The 24,646-nt window shown below is 40.9% G+C and overlaps 1 protein-coding gene across 1 annotated transcript in view; it reads right to left on the bottom strand.

Moving 5' to 3' along the window:
* The window catches only part of DGKQ (diacylglycerol kinase theta), a 278,163-nt gene that overhangs the window by 59,918 nt on the left and 193,599 nt on the right, over nucleotides 1-24,646 (bottom strand). Inside the window, exons 14-16 of the mRNA XM_089670873.1 lie at nucleotides 23,857-23,895; nucleotides 13,738-13,853; nucleotides 7,631-7,782 (exon numbers count right to left, since the gene is read on the bottom strand). Coding sequence (XP_089526999.1) covers nucleotides 7,631-7,782; nucleotides 13,738-13,853; nucleotides 23,857-23,895 — 307 coding nt within the window. The remainder of the gene's footprint in view (nucleotides 1-7,630; nucleotides 7,783-13,737; nucleotides 13,854-23,856; nucleotides 23,896-24,646) is intronic.

Below are 24,646 nucleotides of genomic sequence, written 5' to 3'. Positions count from 1 at the left end.
TTTTTTTACTGGCAGCAATACAGGCAGCAGCAGCAGCTTTGCTAGTGGAGGAGAAGAGGTTACAGATAACACTGGGAAAATCCCAAGTCAGACGACCATCAGAGGTCACCGGAAGAGTGTCGCCAGAAGGAGCAGGCCACCAACATGCCCGCACCTAAAATTGAAACCACAGTTGGTGCCTATCACCAACAGGCATAATCCTTCTAGTCGCCAGAAGGACCTGAGCACAGGAGTAGCAAGCAACCGCCAACTGTGACACAACCAACCAGCGTCTGCACACCCCAGTGTCCACAGCTGAACAGGACAGCAGGCACAGAACATTAGAACCTAAGAAACTGAACATTAGAGAGTATTGCAAAAGACTTGGCTATGGTTAACTAAGGTCATTACAACAACTGCTCAGAACAAAAATGGTAGCACTGCAGCCCAGCCCTTCACACATAGCCCATCAGGCAGTGACAACAGGCCAGGCAAATGCCCTGAGACAAAATGGTGGGCCCCAGGGCTCGTTGCCGACCCCCCACCAAGCAGCTCCATAATCACTCACCATACCCTCTCCTCCCATAGAAAGGGTGCAAAGGTCCCCAGACGGAAGAGACCGTTAGCCTGGGCAATTCCCTTAAACAAAATGGTGTGCGCCGCTGCTCTTTCTACTAGGCTGCAATGCCGCAACCTGAAGTTTCAGCCAGGCCAGGCATGGGGCGCACACCTGCAGGAAGGGATCAAACTAACCCAATTCAATAGAATTATCCCCTGCAGGGAGGAGGGCACAAGCACCCAGCACAGAATAACGCAAGCCCACACCACACTCCTCACAGTCACCAGGCACCTCTGGTTCAGCGGTGCAACCCTGGCACCAGTGGACCCCCTCCGGCCAAAACCAGGGGGCTCTCCAGCTAGCAATCATGCAGGAATGGCCCAGGTACCCGACTTAGGTGAGCCGTGCGTGTATGTAGAGGGGGGGGGGGGGCAGGATGAGAGACGGGGTATAAAGACTGACCACTCAGGCCTGAACACCCTAGGGAGTACCCACACCGTGTCCATGGAGGGAAGGGGGGGCATCTACTTACCTATCCAGCAGAGCGTGTGAGTAAGGCTCCCATGAAAGATCTTCACCCAAATGGGGGCTGTTGGCCAGGGTGACATTATTATTATTATTATACAGTATTTATAAAGCGCCAATAGTTCACTCAGCGCTGTACATTACAAAGGGGGACAGAACATGTGACAGAACAATACCAATACAATGCAAAACATGAGGGGATCGAGGGCCCTGCTTTTTCAAGCTTACAATCTAGGAGGGAGGGGATAGTGGTACAGGAGGAGATAGCTGTGGGGGATGGATAGGTAGGAAGAGTGGAGGAGGTCGGCAAGTTAGCAGGGGGTGGGGTAGGCTTCCCTGAAGAGATGGGTTTTCAGGGTGCGCCTAAAGGAGAGGAGAGTAGGTGATAATCTGAAGGGTTGGGGCAGGGAATTCCAGAGGATGGGTGACACCCTGGAGAAGTCCTGGAGGCGGGCATGGGAGGAGGAGACCAGGGAACTAGAGAGAAGGAGGTCTTGTGAGGAGCGGAGTGTGCGTGCTGGGCGGTACTTGGATATTAGGTCAGTGATGTAGTTCGGGGCAGTACGGTGGACAGCTTTGTATGTCAGTGTTAGGATTTTGAATTTGATCCGTTGCGCAATCGGAAGCCAGTGGAGGGATTGGCAGAGGGGGGTGGCGGAAACGGAGCGGTTGGAAAGGTGAATGAGTCTGGCAGCCGTATTCAGGATCGACATGGACTCTGGCGCCTAGTCATATGTATCCCCTTGAGATATTTAACTGCCCTGGTCCAGGATGGGGTAGTCGGGGCTGACCCAGTGCTTAGCTAAACGTCAGCATGTGCTTGTTGGCCAGACTGTGGTGTCTACTGGATCTTGATTATCCAGCCCCTTGCCTAGCCCAATATAATGCATGTTGATTGAAGATCTCTGCAGGAAAAGATCCCAGGAAAAAGGAAAATAAAAAAGCTAGGGAACTAGGTCCATACTCCTAAAAGGCAAAAAAGACAGCCATAAGAACAGGCTGTGGAAAGAGGCGGTTCTAAATAAAATCAAGCAGAGTAGCATTGCACTTTAATACAAAATCCTTTATTACCAGTCTTTACAAAAAGTGAAACCTTGCAAAGTAATAAAAAAAAAAAACGCTCAACAGTAAATTTAAGATTAAAATAAGCAGTCCGGACCGCAATATCCACAAGGTGTCAGTGCCAACAGTTAAAGCGGCTAGTAGCCACACAAATGCTAAAACAATTGCCACTAATGCATATAAACCTATTAAGGAGAGTGGAAACAAGACAGCATTGTGCTGTATATAGAATAAATGTTGAGAAAGCAAAGATGGTCATCGATATCATAAGTGCTGCATAACAATGTCCTTAATCATAAATGATCATATAGATTGAATTTTACAAGTTCCAATGACTTCAGAGTAGAAAGTTCTAAAGGTCTTGTAAATAGTCCAAAGAACAATGTAAAGATATCTAGTTATATTCATATGAACAAATCATGTAGATCACATATAGTGCAAGCAACAGGCATCATCCATTATGGCACATATAGAGCAAGGAGTGGGGCAAAATGGCTGCTGCTCCAGAAATGAACATGTAATGCCATACATATTGGCTACAAAATGGCATAAGGATTTAACAAATCAGCATACATTCAGCTGTAGACACAGATCCATCCGAAGTGGAAAGTGAAAGTAGATAATTGGATAAGAAGATCATAGTTGAACCACTCACCAAAGGTGTACCCAACACTTCATAATTTGGTGATGAGTAGTTGATCTCTCTGCATACCTCCATTGAGTGCTGTCTGCGTCAAGCTGCACTGTTCCCCTTTAAAGCCAACCAAATATTCCTGGCAGTAACTCCTTTTAGAGATGATATGTGGATTATTGCAGTGCTTTGAGGCATTACACATGTGGCTCCGAATTCGGGCTTGTTTGCTCACACTTTGGTGAAGACGCATGTGGACATTGCGTCCGTATGTGATAACGTCATTACGTTGATGCATTTCGTCTACCACTCACTGCGGACTTAGTCACAACAAGGAGGGGTCAGTCAGATGCTGGTTTAAATAGCCCTCAATAATGGTAATACAGTACCCTCTTGTGTTAGATTATCATCACTACTTTGTAATACCAAATTAAAACCATTACTGAAATATATGTGTCATTACATTTTACTCCCTAACGAATAAAAGGGAGGAAAACACAGGGCATGTCACAATAAATTCTACCTTAATAAAAATGTTTTGCAGCTTGAAATTGACTTCTTGAAGGAGCAAAATCAAATAGAGCAAACATAATTTTGATGGTCTAGATCATCTCTATGGTGACCTAGTGTTACTTAACAGTATTGCAAAAATACCCCAAAGTTAGGCTCTGTATTCAAGCCTCTAAGTACAAGTGTTCCCAGTGTGTAGATCCAGAATGTTTTTTTCTGAAGTAAAATTGTATCAAAATCTTCGCGTCTAGAGGATAGTTTAAGAGAAAAAACACCTTTTAGTCTCAGACCATCCAATTTACCTCCATGTAGCTCCCTAAAGTGTAGTGCTAGGGGATTCTCTCTCTCTCGTTTCCAGAGTTAGTGATTTTACTTCTAATGTATCTCAAATGCTCACTGATGCGGACCCGTAATGATCTTACTCCTGAAACACTAGGCAGAAATAACTGGTTTGCCTATAGCAGAGAGGTGGTTTATACCAGCTAGGACTTCCTATAGGCAGTGCCAAGTTTCTTTTCTACCTAATGTCCTACTCCTGTAGGTGGCACTATATACACTATGGCTGAAAATATGAAGAGGCTGTGTCCATCAATGAACGAAAGAGAAACGTCTGTTCTCCAAACAGGCATGGGGAGGGTTCTACTGGGCAGTCTTTACAGTTTTGGTTGTCAGTGTCCATATCTCCTGTAGGTGGCAGCACGAGCCATGTACCAAGCACCCATTCACACTTGAGCATTTTACTGCCTCATTTTTACGCACTTTCTCCACACGCAACAATGCTCAAAATCAAAAACCTTATTTTTTATAGTGTAGCTGTTTACATCTCTATGCTCAGTCGCTTAAAAAAGGCACAAGGTTTTTTTTTTTTTTTGGAGCTGTATTGTGTGTTTTTGGCCCCATAGACTACAATGGAAGCACCCGTAAATGTGTTTTTGCGCCTGAACAACTGTTCTCCTCCTCCTCTCCTCCCACCCAGGAAGCCCAGCTAGGAAAAACAAAGGAGTAAGGTCTTGCTATGTTGGATGTGAAGGAATTTATGCAGGATAGATGCAGTATCTACTGTTCTATTTCTCTTCCTCCATTAACAGCGCAGCAGTTGCTGCAACTGCTGCCAAAACACATGAAATAGCGTCCATAACTCAATGTCTTCTGCAGCCACCTGTCCATTTATTAATATCGGATACATACAGTTGCTTACTATAATGTGGGCAGCCCTGGGCCAATCGCATATTTAGTTAATTTTGTGATCGAAAAGTAGTAAACAACTACTGTAAGAAATGGTGTTAAAAACGCCACAATCAAAAATGTTTGTACACCATTACATTTGAACCAGTTCCCACTGGTACATGTACATCATCCAGCCTATTCCAGATTAGGGAAGTGCTGGACCGCGATGTCACTGGCTACAGTGGGATTTTGTCAGCAGATCCCGCACAATGATTTATGGCTGATACCGGCTGATAAGCTGTAGCCAATCACAGCACAGAGTCCTGTGTTTACAAAAACATCTGTATACAGATCAGCGATCTGGCTGTTTTTTCTTCCTTCAAAGCATGGAGGAAAAAAAAAAAACAGCCAGAGCTTTAAGTAAAAGCACACATATTACACTTGTTAGGAACATAGTTAGCACTTTGATTGCCCCTTGATGTTAACCCCTTCCCAGCCAGTGTCATTAGTACAGTGACAATGTACACTATTATAGCTGAACACTGTATTAGTGTTCACTATTAGTGTCAGTTAGTGTACCTCCCAGGGAGAGACTGTTAGCACCAGATTTTCCACCACACTATCACAGTCCCACTACAAGTTGCTGATCACCGCCATTACCAGCATAGCATCATAGTTGTGTAAATTCCAGTATAAATACCATTGTTTGTAGATGCTATAACTTTCACTCAAACCAATTAATATACATATACAATATATACTTATCGGGATTATTTACTAAAAAATTTGATTTGATTTTTTTTATTGGATATAGAATGTTTTATTTAATTTATTTTTTTTAATTTTCTGTCATCAGTGGTGATCAAATACCACCAAAAGAAAACTCTATTTGTGTAAAAACAATTATATAAATTTCATGTGGGTATAGTGTTTCATGTCTGAGCAATTGCCAGTTAAAGTAGCGCAGTGCTGATTAGCAAAAAATGCACTGGTCATGAAGAGGGTAAAACCTTCCACAAGCAATTGGTTAATTAGCAAACAGTAAAAACATAGGAACAAAAAAAAACTAATTGTGGCAACAGTATGTACAACCTAGTTAAAGTGCTAATAAACTTAAACAATGCAAAATCTGCCAACAGGCAGATAAACCTCCCCCTCTCTGTCAGCAGGTAATGTGACCTGAGCTGCACATACACAGCTCAGACATTTATGGCAAGCCCTGCATGCCATGGCGATGCGACTCCTGTGCATAAGCACAGGAGTGATGTTATCACTGCCTTGCCATTCAAGCGGCTGAAGATTCTGAATTCGGAAAGAAGGAAGACTAGGTGAAAATGGAAGTGCTGGGGAGCAGTGACAGTGCAGCGCTGGAGGGCTCCATTTGTAGGTAAGTCTGTCATAATGTACTAGTAAGTAATGCTTACTAGTATATTATGACTTAAACCTGTATGGGGACACCTTTTTTTTTTTAGTTTACTACCAGAACTTTACAACCGCTTTAAGTTGGAGGCACATGATCTACCTAAAGATTTTCAATGATGTTTCAGTCAGGGAACTATAAAGGCCATTCCTAAACCTTCAACTTACTTTTCTTCAAGTGGCTCATGGTGGCTTTTTAGGTAGGTAACTTGGTCAGGGATGCCTAAATTTTAGCATGAAACTGTAGGTACATGTGCGCACAGTTCACGCAGGGTCTAACTTGTGAAAGAGAACTGTAGACCACAAGCTTAAACAAAGAATTTGAAGGGCCTTCATCAAACTTTGTTGAAGCATTTAAAGTACCATTCAACTCCAGTCAGGGAATGTTTAGGGCATTGAAGTCCAGATTAGGCATAGAAAAACGCATCTGTATTACAGCAGTTGTACTGAAGATTTTGTTGGCAAAAAAAAAAAAAAAAAAACCTCCCTAATGGTGGCATTATTATAAAGCGGTCATATCTGTTTTTTTTTTACATGTAGGAGGAGGTAATGCTCTGACTTCACTACTTCTTCTTCTGCCTGGAAAAAGCACTGAAGGTCTCAAAGACCCCAGTGCTATGTTCACATCTCTGCATCCTGTCCTCTAATCCATTTACATAACTTAGATGGATGTGTGTTTTGTTAATAACCAGAAGGAGACAAAAGCAGAAATTAGACCACAGCAATGAGGTCTATGAGACTGAGTCGCTTACATCACAGAAGTACTTCCCTCCCCATGTAAAAGAGCAATTTGACAGCAGTACAATAAAGCTAGTATGACGGGAGTTTTATCTGCCAAAGAAATTTAAAAAACTGTTGTAATGCTTGTTTTTTGTGCCCAGATCTGGTCTTTAAACATAGATCTCAATGGAAATGCTGACTGTAATGTCAAAGAAACTCCTAGCAAGGCTTCCAAAACTTCAGCAGTGCTAGTAGCTTGTTTAAAGTGACAGTCAGAATTCTGTGTTATATCTGTGTTTAACCTTCCCAAACTGAAACTGACAAGTTCTTTAACAGCTTCAGCAAAGCTGCACAAAGCTTGCCAAAGGCTCTGCAAATGCTTTGTAAAAACATGCTGTACACACTGCTCTCATACATAATGACTGTGGCCTAGTTCAGCCTGTAATACATGTGTATCTGATTTATGAAAATGTGTACAAGTAATTGAAACTGTCTTTTGCTTCTACTTCCATGTGAAGTAAAGCGAACAAAAGCCAAAACCCTTTTTCTCTTATCTCAAGAAAGTACCTATATACTGTATATATAAATTTATCATTATGTACACTAAGGTGCACTTAGGTTTGAGTGCAGCAGGATATATGAGCATTTAACACGCAGTTTTAGCTGTGCTCCCATTGACTTCTACTACACTGTGCATTTTCATGAAAGTGCAACTGCATGCTGGTTTCAGAAAACACAGACAATTAGAAGTCAATAGGAGCGCACCTATGTGTGCAGGTACAATCACAAACTGCAATGCACTAGTGTGAACTCAGCCTGAAGAAAAAAAATAGATGTAACATATAGTAATTTATAAGGCCAAGCTTCAGCACATATCCTGCACCACTACAACTTCTCATCTAAAATTGAAAGGGATCAGTGATCTGTTTTGTACAATTAGAATGAGAGACAGTTTTACCATTCAACTGCGGCAGAGCAAAACCCTCAGATGAGGGTGTTAACTGTGAAATGCTTACAAGCACCTATAACAAAACATGGCATAAAATATTCAGACATACCCAGGGAGAGGACCTCCATTGGTCAGTTCAAAGACTTGATGTGGGTTTAGCAGTTTGCGGAAACTGTATAGGAGGTCACGGCCTTTAAGGCCTCCACTCTTAGGGTTTACAAATACCAGAAGAGGACATGAACTCTGAGGTAATTTTTCATGCTGAAAAAAAAAAAAACAAAAACACAAAAAAATGATTAGATAAAAGAGTCGCTGCAAGTCACACAGCTTTCTACATTGTCAGGATGGAAATAGCATTAGGAAGAGAAAGAACATTTTCATCTGGTATATTGGTAAATCAAGCTGGACCAAGACCAATTGTGTCCATTTCCCTGTTTAATAGTCATTCCTCAATTCTGAATAATGTACTCTAAGGGCTAGTGTACATGGGTTTTTGGAATCAGTTAAGGTCAGTTTGAGATCAGTTTATACTTTGCTTTAACTCCATCATACAAGTAAATGTGAATGCTTTACAAACACTTCTCAAAAGCCCAAGCACATGTATTCTAGCCCTAATATTAACAAAACAGTCTACCTCTTTCAGTAAAACTGCTAAATGCCTACAGCACCAAGGTGTTTTCCCATCTTTAAAAGGACAAGTTTAGATTTAGCTAAACTAAACAATCCCCACTCCCTTCCCAGTCACACAGCTTTTACTAATTTCCATACAGCTGCGGCCTGGTCTGGTGCTTACATCATTCAATTAATTTCTATTTAGATAAAAGATAGTCAGTATATGGCTCCATTCAAGTCAAGGGAATTTCATGAGAATGCAAAACACCAGACTGGGCTATCCCTGTCGAAAGTAGGTAAGAAGTTGGGGTTTGGGGAAGTTAGTCTAGGAGGGCTGGGGAGAGTGTTAGGGTAAATGTAGGTAAACTGGGACTTGTCCTTTAACATTCATCTTGAAAGGTTCCAAGAGGGATCAATTAAAATGGCAGCTTGGATCAATTAAAGTGGCAGCTTGGATCAATTAAAGTGGCAGCTTGGATCAATTAAAGTGGCAGCTTGGATCATTTAAAGTCTAATAAGCAGATAAATTATGGGCAGGAAAACTAATTTAGTGGCTCACCAGTATCCATCTGTGTACAAAATGGCTTGAATGGTAGATGTGGTCTTACAGTGGCTACATTAGCCATTGTTCAATAAACGGTTGTGATCTAGAAGTCTTGTCTTCAGCAATCAGCACACACATTTTTCAGACTTAAGCCGACCATAAATGGTTCAAATCTCGGCTGGTTTAGTAGGAACTGACCGAGATTCCAACAATGTATAGGCACGGTGAATTTAACCAATTGCAGGATTTTACATGCAATTACTGCTAGTAGCTGTTTTAGCCAATAGCAATAATCACTGTGTTCTCCCAGCGGGGAGGGCTTCCCCTGCCATTCCAATGGGAGAAAACAATGGCTCAACGAGAGGGATACCCCTGTCAACACTGTCTGTATTGATGGGGGAATCAAGTTACAGGAAAGAAACTCGCTCTGTCTTTGGCCCATCTTAGGCATACCACCAAATCTGATAAAGATCCAACCACCTCATTATCAGATCAAATGCCTGATCTGCTTCTGTGTAGTCAATCTACTTGGTGAATTAAAAACTAAAACCTTTAGTGATAACAACGAAAAAAAAACAACACAGATTTGAACCGCTATCTAGTTTATCAGAAAATGTACTGATTCCCTGGTCAAGAGCTAGAGGCAAAATAATTTTAAAACAAATTGAGGTTTAAGCTCCTTGTTAGCCTAAATTACAGCATGTAGCTCAGCAACAAAATGCTGCAAAAACAAGACCTTGAGGAAACACTACAAAAAAATTAGGGAAACAAGTTTGAAAGAAACATCTCAAGAAAAAAAAACAGCTACTGAATTGGGGGCAAGGTTAGACTACTAATACTTAACTTACCTACCAGTCCTGCTGTGTCTAGCAATAAACCATTAAGCGCAAGAAAAGAAAGACATAGGTAAAAGGTTTTCTTGTGTCATTAAACAAAGGGTGACTAGGTTTCTAAATCTCTAACAAAACACAACTGTGAGGAGTTAATTTTAACTGCATGGATGAACTGCATGTAGTTAAATCTTACCCGCCATTTTCTGAAAGCACACACAAAAAAAAAAAAAAATCTTTAATAAGATGTTTTGTAGTTGACCTTAACTGTAAAAAAAAGGAATTTGGTGACTGTGAAAGCACATTGTGTACAAACAAACAAAATAGGGTACAACTGAGAGTCCACAAGAGGGAACATGATGGCCATCTTAGAAATTGAATAGTTTACTATATTGCCTTATAATATCCCATTCAAAGGAAAACATACCTGGGTTTTTAGATAAAACATCTAGTTACATAGCAAAATTATTCTGGCTTTGAGCCTTAGAAATTAGTACACAAACATTTGTAGTTACAAGGAAAGGTATATCTGACTGCAAGATTTGTGATACCACATAAAGCAGTAGGTGGGTTGCAGGTACAATCTAGAAATAAAATCCTGACCCAGGACAATCTTAACAGAATATTGATACGCTTTCAGAGATAAGATTAGTTTTGCAATTAATAGCCAGTGTACACACCAACCCCATAATAATTATAAGGTCTCTTATACAGCTTTGCCACCAAATGTATTTCCAAAGATGTAACAGTGGAGAAATAATTATAATTAGTCAAAATTAAGGCAAGAAAAAGCGAAGGGGTTTCACATGGCAGACCTAATGTTTTTAAACCAGCAAGGAAAAATCTGAAATTTAATATAAATAGTTGCAAAACAAGGAAGTAAATACACACAGAGAATGGTCATGCGACTCCTTGTACAAAAGTCCCTTTTATGCTTAATGTAAAAGAGAAATAGCACAGGAATACACAAACCTGCCAATATTCTCCACAGACAGTCCCAGGAATAATGAACTCTGCTTTAGTCCATTTTAGAGCAAGCATCTTAAGAAGTTAGAATGTTATCTGGTAGTATATAACACAAATCGAAAAGGCATAACCCATCACTCAGGGGATGAACACACAAGTGCCACATCCCAAAACACAATACTGAATCCTAAAAGGAGTAACCTCTAAAAAAAATAGGGGACTTTTGAGGCATCGTGCTAAAGAACAGAACATGAATTGGATATAAAATTACATTTATTAAAGTCCATTAAAACAGTGGATCATCTATTCCACCAATTAATAGACTTATACATTAAAACATAACCAAAAATCACATAGTAAGATTTGACTATTCCATATCCCGCTAGTAACGCCAGCGTATTTCACAGTCCACATCTACTTCTTTGCGGGGATTGTCTACAAAGACATGTACATAACTTCACAGTAACAGATATATATGCATACATGAAGATATTACAACCATTAATACACATTTCATAAATATTTTGTTGAAACATGAGTTTATATTATCTCTTTGAACCAATAGCAATCCTGTTATTTAAGTGAATACTGTGGTAAGAGTTTCTACAAATATTTATGAAATGTGTATTAATGGTTGTAATATCTTCATGTATGCATCTATATACCTGTTACTGTGAAGTTATGTACCTGTCTTTGTAGACGATCCCTGCAAAGCCTTTGAAGAAGCAGATGTGGACTGCGAAATGAGTCGGCGTTACTAGCGGGATATGGAATCGTCAAAACGTACTATGTGATTTGTTGGTTATGTTTTAATATATCTGTCTACTAATTGGTGGAATAGATGGTCCACCATTTTAATGAACTTTAATAAATGTAATTTTATATGCAATTCATGTTTTGTTCTTGTTACTCCTTTTAGGATTCTATATAACACAAATCAATATAACTAAAGTACAGGGATTCGCATATCATATTGCCCGATGCCTGGGACATGCAGTTCCAGGCGCCAAGCATGTGCTTTTTTTTACATTTAGCTCTGCTGAGGGCAAGCAACATCTTTAGCCTGGGCTCACACATATGTGTGCTGAAATCGCAATGCTTCTTTGTGAATACCATTCCTGCGTGATTTCAGTACAGGTGCGATTTTGCCGGCTCTCTCTCTCTACAACTGCCTCCCGTTAACTTAAAACGCAAAAACTCCTGTTAATAGCAATCCTACTGGTTTATTATCTGCACCTATGGACTGATAATTACAGCAATGTAACTGCCTACCACTCCTCTTATATCCTCAGATGGATAAAGATGACAAAATTACAAACTTTTTGGTGTGGCGCTACTAAATAGCGCTATAAAACACCTTCCTCCATTAGGTGTGCAACATTCACATGCTATTTGTGCTTCCTCATCAAATAAATCCAATAATGTGATATTAAAAATTCCCACAAATATATGATGTACTTCAATATACCTCCCTCCACAGAAACATAAATATGCTCCTGTGTGGATTTATGCAACAGTTGTTATTCGTGACATCCTCAAAGTACAATATTGCTATTAACAGGAGTTTTTGCGTTTTAAGTCAATGGGAGGCAATTGTAAAGAGAGAGACGGCAAAATCGCACCTGTACTGAAATCACACAGGAATGGTATTCACAAAGAAGCATTGCGATTTCACCACACATATGTGTGAGCCCAGGCTAAAGATGTTTCTTGCCCGCAGCAGGGCTAAATGTAAAAAAACCCACACCTGGGCATTCTGGAATTGCTGCTCCTTCTTGGACGACAAGCTTCACGTGATGTGAACTGCTGTGCAGTAAATCTCACAACAATCACGGCTGCTGCCTTATTTACTCACACAATAGATGCCCACTCCCCACACTCCCCTTTCCTGACAAGCACCCGATCGGTGCTCATTACACTGCAAGGTTCCTCCCTTCTCTGTTAGTTCCCAGGTGTGGTGCTAGAGACAGGCAGGGAGGTGAGTAGGAGATAAACAGAGCAATGTTTAAAACATTAAAAGTTTAAGTCTCCATAAAGCCCCTTTTGTTTTTAAAAGCCCCAGCCATTCCTAAAAGCGCCTCTCCCTAATTAAAAACATCAACCCTTATTTTTTTTTTTTATCAGGACAAGTAGATTATCATGAGGAACAAGTAAATTGGGACTTCAATTTAGTTCCTTGGACCGGTAGTTTTTTGTGAAAATTTCCATATCCCTGCAGTACTATGATAATAATGGATCTGATACTAATCCACTAGCTGTGATATCAGTCACCGTAGTTCAGTAAGTTCCAGGTTGATGAATCGACAGTCAACTCACTTTTTCATAACCATGACAAGGTAATGATTAAATGCCAATTTGTGAAGATCAGAATACATGCACTTACTTTGATTTAAGTGATTTAATATAAGTATTTTCCATAATTATTTTTCCTTAATTCCAAAATTGAAAACATTAAATTAAAATAACTGAAACAGTTATTCTGAAACTGACATCACAGATCAAAATATATCTAATGCTAAAACCTATTCAAGTGAGAAGATTTCCCCTCAATACCTATGCCATAGGCACAACAGAAAGTGACATGATATTTCTCCAAAGAGAGGTGAAATCTCCTCTTAGTCAGCTTCCCCTAGCCTCCTGTTTCACGTACAATTGTAAGATATTGGATTTCCCATCACTTTCTGTGTCACTGTCAATGATCACAAAGACAAAAGAGAGGGTGAATCTATAGTGGGGATACAGACAGCAATAAAAACCAGACAAACTTGTATTGCTAATCAAAAAATGTATTTAGCTATACTTTAAATGCAGGCTACACAAGGGTGTTACAATTTTAAATTTGAAATTATAGGTTAGCAAAAGCTAGAAATATTAACAGTCAGCTACTTTATAGAATTTCTCACCATGTTAATGTCAAATGTATCAAATATCAGCTGAAGCAGCTGCAATCATACATTAGATGACATAAAAGAAGGGTATGCTATAAAAATACAGTATCCACCACAACAATCAAACTGCTTTTCCTTGTCATTTTTTTAAGCTCAGGTAGAACTATAGCTGTATTCACATCTCCACTTTTTCACTACTTCAAAGACCTGCTCCAGCTGCAATGTGAATGGAGTTACTCAGCCCACAGAAGTAAAATATACTTAAAAGTAGTTACCACACAAAGATGAGCTGGATGTGTCTAGCCTTAAGGCATTATTTTCAACCTGAGTGATTTGTTTGTTTCCAAAACAGTTCGTATATATTAACAGCTCTTACCACAAGATGTGGAATGATGACAGCAGTAAGCTGCTTGTTGTTAACAGTTGTGTCTTTCACCAGCATAAATATACGCTCAGCCTCAGAAAAACAAGAAATCTGCAACACAACAGCACCTGGAAAAAAAGAGAGAGTGGTAATTAGATCCACAAATGATTATACACTGATGCTAATCATATATAATAATTATACAAATCATGCAATTATCCTGAAATGCAATTATATTAAAACATGTCAGGTCATCGCAATAAGAGCTAAAGTGAACCTGTCTATTGAATGTCCAGGACAAAGTATTAGCTTTGCCGCATAGCTGACCCCTCCACTGCTGGTACTTACCTTACCCTGCTGCCCCCCAAAAATACCATGTAATAAAGAGAGAAATTGGCATATAGGGTAAAGTGTAAAATGTGCACAGCAGGCCTCCTCCGCTTATCCACCCAAAAAATAAGAAAAGCCCCCAAAAATAGGAATGCAGAGTTACCTGTGAATTCCTAATCTATGAGTACAGTACAGGACTGGAATTCATTGAACTTGGGGGTATATTTTGCTACCTTTAGGTGATTGAACATTGGCAAAAACTTTTCTAGGGCGGCCCCTAGACTGCATCCATAAAAGCCCACCCACTCCATGAGGATCCAGGTGTTCAGAAAACAAAAGGTGTAATCTAGACACAGAGGGTGGGGGGGGGGGGGGGTGGACCTGTCTCCTGTACTGTACTGTACTCCAAGAGAAGAAATTTACAGATAACTCAAAATTCTTAATATCTTCATTGAACAGTGTAGATATGGTATTCATAGACCATGAGATGGACCCAAGCAATAAAACTGAGGGGTGGGCAACATAGAACTGCCAACAGACCCACAAAATACTCATAACAGCTGAAAGCACCTTGGGCTAAAGCTCACATCAGCTGAGACCTGAAAGTCCACCTGGTAGAACTGGGAAGTCGTATGAACAGAGAATCAGGTAGCAGCCTTGCAAACCTGGAATAAAGATGCTCGACTCTGAAACACCGAGGAGACAACAAAAGTCCTAGTGGAATGTGCTCTGATGAAAAAGGAAGGAACTAGAAATTAGTTGCCTGATCTACCTGACAATGCTGGAATAGGAAGCAGGGTGTCCTCTACAAGGACCTCCAGACAGAACAAAAGATGACTTAATCTTGTGAAAAGAGGCAACTGGCTGCCAAGTACACTTTGACAGCCCTAAACCACATTCAAACAATGTACGGCAATTTGCTTGTCATGAAGGTAGGATAGAGGAAAAGTAGAACAGTGTCCTCATTGAGGTGGAAAGAAGAGACCACCCAAGGAAAAAGAAGGGTTTTGGCCTCAGATCCATTTTCTCCTTGTGCAAAAGAAGAAAAGGCTCTTTACAAGAGTGAAGCAACCAAGAAGGCAACCTTACAGGTGAGGTCTTCCAAAGGAATGTCTCTAGTCGGTTCAAAGTTGTTCTCTCAAGAGCAGAGAGCACCGGTGATTCCAAAGTGATACAGGAGGTTGAACTGGGGGAATTATATGAGCAACTCACTGTAGAATAGTCTTGATAAAAGACTGTCAGGCAAGAGGTTTCTGGACGAGTATGGATAAGGCAGAAACCTGTTCATTGAGGGTACTCAGGGCCAGAAACTGCTCAAGATTAGGCCGAAGAAAGGACAAAATACAAGTGAAAGAATATTTCCAAAGGTTAAGCCTTTTGTTCTTGCACCTTATAAAAAAGGTTGAATTTGTTGCAGGGACCCACTGGATGCCTTCAGTTGCAATTGTGCGGTTGCTGGGAGTCTCATACGTCAAAGTGCCTTTAGAAGGGGTGGGCTCCCTCCAGACAAACCTGCCCTTAATCTACCCACTGCTGTATGTGCTCCAACTTGAAGACTCCTAAACCTACAGAGTGAGGGTCACAGTATACAGAGGAGCCTTGACATAGGCACTGTGGCTTACACATACAGTATATTTGCAAATGTATGCAAACTAAACTCTCTTCTGTTTAGCGTAAATTGTTAGACAGAACAATTTGGGGGGTTTTTTTTGCGGGCTAGCTGGTAAGTGGGCTGGGAAATTTTTGTTTGTGATGTACGTTGCCCCTTCCACGTGCACCTTACTGCAAAGGCTAGTTATGGATTGGGGTGGTTGCCACTTGTTTGAGCACCATGCAAAGAAGGCCTTCTATGTGCGATAATAAAACTTGAGGGAGTTGGATTTCCTTGTTCTGAATACAGTGGGAAAAACTGGGAGAGAAATCTTCCATTCCTTTAGGACTTTAGGGTTTTAACAGCCTTGCCATTTAAGCCAGTGTCTGAGAAGCAGGATAAAAGAGGGCGGCTTAGACTACTAGTAAGTCTTTTATGTCTGTTATGTTCGAGTATGTCTATGTACCATGTTCTTCTGGACCAATTTGGTACAATGAGATTGACTGGGGCCCTTTCCCCCTCTATCCTGTGCAGCAGTCGAGGAAGGAGTTTCTTGGAGGGAAGACAGAAACCAGTGGAATGGGGTCCAAAGAATCATCAGAGCACCCACTGAGAAAGCTAGAGGATCCATGGTTTTGGTCATGAACTAGTTCAGCTTGCTATTGAATAGCTGGAGACCAGAATGTCTACATCTGGGTTTTCCTCATAGTAGACAAGAGTTTTTGAAAGATCATAACATGAAAAAACCCTCTCTTGGGTCTAGTTGTTTACTTACTATCAAGACTGCCTGCCAATTGCCCACTCCAGGATTGCGGATGGCTGAGAGAGTCGGAATGCACATTCCGCCTATAAGCTGGAATGCATGTTTTGTTTCTTGTTTCTTTTGGGGCTGATGATCGTTGGGTGTCCCCTTGATGATTTATATATGCCACTGCTGTGGCACTGTCTGATTGTACACTGACTTGGTGACCTTGTAGAAGGGAGATCCAGTGTTCTAGAGACAATTCCAAGGCTCTCAGTTCCAGAATGATAATGGGGAGTTTCAACTGCTGCAGGGGCCATGTCCACGGATATCAATAATACCTTAAGGTGCTGCTCTACATTATTTTAGGCCACACATATACAGTAAATAACTTAACACCCGTGCTAATATAAATTATCCTAAAATAAAATTCTATGCTCTGTGACACTTAAATAATATTAACTATTATAAAAATTCCTCCAGAAAAAAAATATAAAAAAAAAAAAAAAAAGTGTTCCTTCACATAATATTCTATTACATGACATTCGAACAGTCCAAAAAAATGCATTCACACCACTGTTCCAATACTTGTGCAAATAAAAAATACTTATGAATTCTTCAGTGATTCCAGCCACCTTTCAAACACTGCTCTCACTTTAATTTCAGACCTATGAGCAGGTCACCATGCGCATTCCCCTTTAAGGGATCTATTTGGCTAGCAATACAAATCCTCTTTCTTACTTGTACTGGATTCAGTCAAATCATCTGATTGTCCCACTGAGAAACTCTTGCTTGTTAACTCAGATAAAGCAAAAAGCTATACATAGCGTTTTACCATTTAAAATCACTATATATTTATTAAACAAATAAGAAATGCACTCACAATTCAAGTGCACTAATAAACAGTAGTGCACCACTTCAAATAACAGTTGCCCAAACTTCTATAATGTTGTGTCATTAAAAGGTCAACATCACCAAGCTTTCGTGTACATGGAATGTCCACGTCCACAAGTAGTCATGAAGTTGTAAAGTCTGACCTTGCCTGTGAGATTTGCATCTGTTTTTACCATGTTCCAAATCCTGTGAACGAATGACTTTCACAATTTCAAGGCAGGGTTGGAGATCCACCAGAAAGCTTTGTTTGGATAGATAGAAGCAATGGGCGATCCAATGACTGGATTTGCTTGTTCCACTTCTTGAGGATGTTGGATTGAAGGGGTCTGGTCTGAAACTGGGCAATGGGAACTGCCTGAAAGGAATCCACCAGGAGGCCCAGAACCTACATGCAGAAGCAAATTGAGGGGTGTGGTCAAGTTAGGCCGGCCATACATGGAGCAAATCCCTTTCCTGCAACCATGGGTCCCCCCTATCAACACGAACAGTGCTGGATGGTTAATCCCTCCCATCAAGCCATTATGCTCATGTGTTCTCCCAGTGGGAGGTTTCCGGGGGGGGGGGGGGGGGGGGAGTGTCCCTGCCGGGAGAAGACAGTGATTATTGCTAGTGGCTATAGAAGCCCCTAGCGAAAATCGCATGTAAAATCCAACAAGCTGGTAGTACCAAAGTTGATCGATTGATCAACTTAGTACATTGACTGCCCATATATGGTTCGAATCTTGGCCGGCCTTAGACCTTGGGCTGTGTCCAAAATTAGATCCAGGTATCCAAGACAGTGTGAGGGAAAGAGAGCAGAATTTGGAAAGTTGATTGTCCATCCATAGGATTGCAGGAACTGGATGTTCCTTTGGACATGGCCTGCAATGTCCTGGCTGTCCTTCAGTTGGAGGTCATCTAGATAACATAGACATGAATACCCTGGGTTCATTGAAGAACCAAACCAGGACAGGCACTTTTGTGAATTGAGGTGCAGAAGATAGCACGGACGTCAATGCCACAAATTGAAATTGCTGGTCTCTTACAGCAAAGTTTTGGTGATTGGAAAATAGGAGTTTCGAGATAGGTGTCTTGTTTGTATACTGATGCAAAGAATTATCCTTGTATGACGGAAACCATGACAGATCTTGTAGATTCCATCTGGAATTTTAGTACACAAAGAAATCTGTTTAGTTCATTGGGCAGTTTCCTTCAATTTGATTTTGGGACTGTAAAGCCTTGTTCACACAGGCGTATTTAAGCATAGGGCCGTGTTTTTGGTGCCTGAGATGCACAGGAAGTCTCATTCATATCATTTGGGACACAGCAGCTATACGAGTAAAGCCACTGGTCCCAATTTGACATTCATATGGGTGCGGGTCCCGCAACACAGACAGATTGAGGACACACCAGCACCCACACAAATTTCAAATTGGGAGATGTAACTGTGCCCATACAACCACTGCATTCTACTTGACATTAATAGGACTGCCTTTCACAGGGAAGCACAGAACACCAGTGCAGACAAAACACAGCCCTAACACGGGTGTACACATGGGTGCATAAGTATGCCAATGTGAATGAGGCTTTTGAAACTTTGAAACGGTTCTCCTGTGCATGAAGTTGGAACAAGGAAGTCAATAAATCTGGATTTTTTTGGCGTGAAGCTGGCAGATTTCCCTCCCCTGCAATTTATGAGGTACAAGCTATAGCTGTAAACCTGTGCATCCCTTACAAGCAAAACACGGCCCTCACACAGGTGAATGCTTAAGTATGGAGCAAGGAGAGGGCAGGGATTTCAATTCTTTTTGTACTCCTCTTAAATGACAGACCGGATCCAGAGGTTCAGGGCACCTTGGATTTTGAGTGGCGCAAATGCCAACAGATGTCCGCACTCCAAGGGATGGGGGTGCCCCTTCACTGTGATGAAGGCCTCTGGGAAGGCTTGGTGGTTTTTGTCTTGAGCCTTGGTTTTGAGTTTGACAGCTGGGGAGAATGGAAAGATCAATTTAATAGAGTAGGTAAGAAACTCTGGCTTTTTCCTTTGGTGTACCTTTTTCTTAGTTACTTCCTTGATAAATATGTCAAGGGATTTCCCAAAGAGGCCTTCACCATCTAATGGAATGCGTAGAAGACGAAGAAGAAGTTTTTAGCCAGAAAATTCTGAGCATATGCACAGAGATAACAGAGGTATTTGAGAGTTAATGAATTATATTACAAAACCATAGAGCTGAAGGCATCAGCTGTAACTGTTCTAAGACAGCAGAATCTCCAAATACATGTTAGTAATAGTCTGATGAACGGACATGGCAGCAATCACTGGGTTGGACCTTCAAAGAGGAAATAAGGCATCAAAACGTCTATCAACAGAACCGCTAAAGAAAGAAACATCCTCAATAGGAACTGTAAAGTATAAATGTGAAAAGCTCCACGCTAAAGATATAAATAATTATGCACCTGCATTCACTAAACTCACCGTGGAGTGTGCAAAGGAACAAATATGTGTATGATCACGCTCAAACATGTCAAAACATGTTAGGCAGAGCCAAGCTCTGAGTGAGAAGTCTACTTTGAGCCTCACCTTGTGTTTGCGTCTGGAGCTGGCGGCTTTACTTGAATATGGCCAAACCTCCTTAGTGTGGGGCATGACACATGTCAATGTGAGTGTACCTATGATGGATTGTATTAATAAATAATAGATTGTTTTACGCTATGAAGCCCTCCATTCAGTTTTTTGACATGTTGGCAAATGGTCTGGAACTGAGAACCTTGCAAGCTCATTAATGAAGAGAGTGGATCTATTAACTCATCGTTGGCTGTTCAAGATTGCATAGTGCTTCAACAAGATTGAAAGTGGATTGCATTGTGTATGATACCTTTTAAAGGAACACATTTTTACTTTGAATTATAAGTTGTGTTGAAAAAGGTGAGCCATTTATTTGGAGAGGGACACTGGGTGCTTTGACATCACACTTTTATGCAAATGTATTTCAAATATATATATATATATATATATTTTTTTTTTATACACATACTGCACCTGATGGTGGACATTATGGACTTCGCTTATTTGGATTTAATAACTACTATGGACACATTGTTTGGTGAACTGAGTTGCACAATATTTTGACAGTGAATATTTTGTTGATACATTTTATATGGTATGATTTCAACAGTTTTTCTTCTTTTAGATCGGACTGTAAGGTATTTACCGAGAATTGCAGTAACAGGATCCACTACTGGAATAGTCCATTTCTTATTTAAATCCTTTGTCACAGCATAGATCTCAGCAAAAAAACAAATTATAATCTCTGTCAGGGTTGAGCCAGTCCTAAAAGTGCACAAACTTTATGTGTACGGAGAAAGTCTTTTTAGATTTGGCCAGTCTCTTAGTACCCATAGGGGTCTGTTTTGGCTGTGAAGAATTGGGTGTTAGACAAAGACTAGTGCACACAGCATTAATTAGTATGTCCACAGTGGAAAGCATTCGGCATGAAGCCATAGTTCGTACCTCATAAAACACAGGGGAAGGAAAATCCTCAACACTTTCCTCCATATATTCTTGGAGTAAAGGAGAACAGGGTAAGGGTGAGAAGAGCTAGTTTTTCTGGCCTCTGGAAACTGAGTACCAACATTTTCCAAAAAATTCAGACAGTGGCAGAGAAATCTGCTTCTGTCAAATAGGCCATGTGGTGAATGCTTGAGAAGGGGCTGGAGTCATCTGAGAGGAGAGTTGTCAATATAGGACATTGCTCTGGGACAAACAAGACATCACCCTGAGTGCTCTGTGTTCCCTGTAGGCTGCCAACAGAACACACATATTGTTCTAGATTTAGCTCCAGCTCCCTTGTGTCTATGATCCACCATTGCTGAAGGGATCCATAGTGAAGTACTCATGATTCAGGAGTGCAGAATGGATGGGCTTTAGCATGCCTGGAGAAGGATCCACCATAACCCAGGCACTGACCGAGTTCCTGTGGCTGTGTCTCTGTAGAAAATGGCAGCTAGAATGCAGTAATGTACTGTGTGTGTTCTCGGCGGAACAGGCAGGCAAGAACACGTCATTTGGGAATGGTGGTGCAGTTACCACGTTTCTGAAAATAAGTCCAAATAGGAGGGGAAACCACCTAATTCAAAAGTGCTCAACTAAGAAGTGTAAGACACAAAACTAACCTATACAGTGTGCTATGCCCTGAGGTTATAGTGTAGTTAAAAGCCAGGAACCAGAGTCCATATACAGGACCTAATCCATGATGTTGGGCCTATTAAGGATCCATGCACTCTAGCCTTTTTTTTGAAGCTCAAAAAAAGCTGGAAAATACGCTGGATAAAAAAACGTTAGTACTAGCGTTTTTAGAAATGTTAGAAACACATAGGAGTGTTAGTGGATTTACAGTACATGAAGAAAAAAAAAGCTAGAGAAAAGCTGTTAGGAGAGCTTTAGTAATGTTTAGCATTTATTTTTCTGCTGGAAAAACGCTCCCAAAAACTATTTTTTCTGCTCCTAAACGCTGAAGTTTGAAAAACGCTACTAGCCTAAACTAGTGAATATAGAAACACAGGATAACACTATTTAGCTTCTAGAAGCAGAAAAAAAAATGCTAACAACAGCATCTAGGAGCTTAAAGCAATATTAAAGGTTCATATTTTTTTTTGTAAAATAACAAATATGTTATACTTAACTGCTGTGTGCAGTGGTTTTGCACAGAGCAGCCTGGATCCTCCTCTTCTCGGGTCCCCTGCAAGCTCTCCTGGCTCCTGTCTGTCAGGTGCACCCAGAGCAAGCAGCTTGCTATAGGGGGCACCCGCTGCTCTGTGTGTCCATTCACACACAACAGCTTGGCCCCACCCCCCTCTCCTCATTGACTGACTGGCTGTGAGTAACAGCAGTGGAGGAGGCAGAGACCCGGGACAGCAGAGGCTGTTGTGCACATTGATGGATCGCGATGGGGCTTAGGTACGTATTGAAGGGGCTGGGGACACTGCTACACACAGAAGATTTTTTTAACTTCATGCATAGTATGCATGAAAGTAAAAAACCTTGAGCCTTTACAACTGCTTTAAAAAAACCGCTAGTGTGCATGGAGCCTAAAGGTTCAGGCATTGCCCATAACTGAACAGATCTTCAAAGCATGGTAACCATAGAAATGAACCATGGTCTTGGACCTGTATAGCACCCGTCAGCTAACTTCATGCCAAGATAACCGCCCAATTCTGGATCCAGTTCCCAAAGCAAACATTATAGGTTGGCCCCACACAGTGGGGTCTGGTTACAGTTCCTAGGGTACACACAGAGGGTAACTGATCCAGAAACTGCTAGAGAGTGCAAGGTAATAAGCAGTCAGATGTAAAAAATTTAAATAATTAAAAAATAAATGTTTTTCTTCAGAAGAATACAGGTCCATCACTTAAAAGCGTTAGTAAACCCAGGATCCTGCATTCACTATATGTGGTCTCCCACAGTACACAGAACAAGGAAGTGCAATTATTTTAGTAAATACAAACTGCTAATGACCTTTTCTCATCAGCTGTTAGTGGAGTCTTGTGACTTATCAGTGTCCAGCAGAGCACATGTTAAAGCTTGTAGGAGTTTTCATTTTGCTCTAATAGGATGCAGAACCCCTGACCTCTGTCTGAACAGTGCTGATTGGCCCTGTGCTGATCACATGCACTCTCCCAAGAAAAGAAAAAAAAACACTGTAGCCATACACACCAAACTGAGCATGTGCAGAGTGACTACACACAATATATCTTATCAGGAGATAAGAGGGAGACACTGGAAGAAGGGGAGAATTAGAGAAGACAGGATCAAGCAGCCTTTTTACACAATGTAGAGGATTAACCCCTTAGGTTCCACGGGGTGTATAACAATCATGCTTTACTGCATATACTGATTTTACGGTTGTGGTTTTAGTAACACTAAGGAAACTAGCAAAAAAAACTGGGGCTTCACAGAGTGGGTGGGGTTATATGGGTACATTCTAGGGGCTGTCCAAGCATAGTTTTTTTTCCAATAAACTGCAGGTAGCAGCAGATAATCCATAGTCTACGAATACCAGTCGCGTGTCCTGTACAATTAGGATCAACTGCACTTCCAGAGTATAATATTGGGAACCTGTGACCCTTTTCTCTTCTTCCTATGAAGTAGCAGTTGTCTGAGCAGGCCAATCATCAGGCCTGAATGGTAAAATGAGGGAAGGGGGTCCCTAGATTTGTGTAAGTTCAGACTCAACCCAGACTTTACAAAAGGATTTGGAAGGAGCATATGAACAGTGTAGTGAGGAATTAAGAAATAAGGTAGGTTCTGGCCTAAATGCACAGATCTGATGTAAATAAATGTATTTAATATCACAGGATTTGAAAGTACACTATTTGCCAAACAATTTGTATGAAATTATATAAACATATTTACATTTATAAAAAGTTTACAATTGCTTCACAGTCACTGTAAACGAAATTACCATATTCCAACTGATGCCTGTAAAAATTTGTAACTCACGAGTGCACAAAGTAGGGTGTATTAAAACTAAACTTTCCAACATTCGCTAATATCACCCTTATTAGGAGTGTAAAAATTGGCTGCAACATACTTTACCTTGAGGGGCATAAACTGGAACCACAGTCACTACATTTTCTGGAAAAAAGAATCAATACATTGTGACATTAAACATAAACCATGAATGCACTGAACAAAATCCAGACCTAGTTCAGAAATGTAGTGTAAGCTAACACAATGTATTTGCAACATTAGCCAGCATATCACAGCGCTAAATATGTGGCACTTAAGGAACAGGCAAAAAGCACACAAAGCCTGTCAGTTGTGCTACAGTGCTCAAGTGCCAACTAGGGGCATGCTGATTGCAGGAGAAAGCAGTGTGAGAGGAGTGATCGATGAGTTTACCATTCTGGTGTTTTTCCTTTCACTGTCTAGTCACAGGCCGGGGGGGAGGGATAAAACCTGTATGTGTCTTATAAAGTATAACCAAAGGCAAAACTTTTTTTTAGATTTGGATAGAGTAGTGAAAGTTCAGAACCACTGTCTGGTTTTCATTGCTGTCTGTGTACCTATTGGGGAGTTTTACTCTCTCTTAGGCCCTTTTCATGCAGCCTGTTTGTTGCGGCCTCCAAAATCTGTGGGCACTTACTGCAGGAATGACAGGGTTCTGTAATTAGCATCGACCACTCAGCCCATTTAAACAAATAGTGGGCTGACAGCGGACGCTACTGATCACAAGTATTGGTGCTGTGCTGCTCAGTGCATAAATGAATAATAATGGACATATGAATGAATATAAAATAGACCATTGTATAGGTAAATATACCGGCACCCAAGTGTGGAAATGTAAAACTGCTAGAAACAACCAGTGCAAAATTGTGACCAAAAC

Source organism: Staurois parvus, unplaced genomic scaffold (genome assembly GCF_062004578.1).
Source record: "Staurois parvus isolate SC_StPar_1 unplaced genomic scaffold, SC_StPar_1.0 ptg000096l, whole genome shotgun sequence".
Classification (NCBI taxonomy): Eukaryota; Metazoa; Chordata; class Amphibia; order Anura; family Ranidae; genus Staurois; species Staurois parvus.
This window is presented reverse-complemented; position numbering and strand designations above follow the sequence as displayed.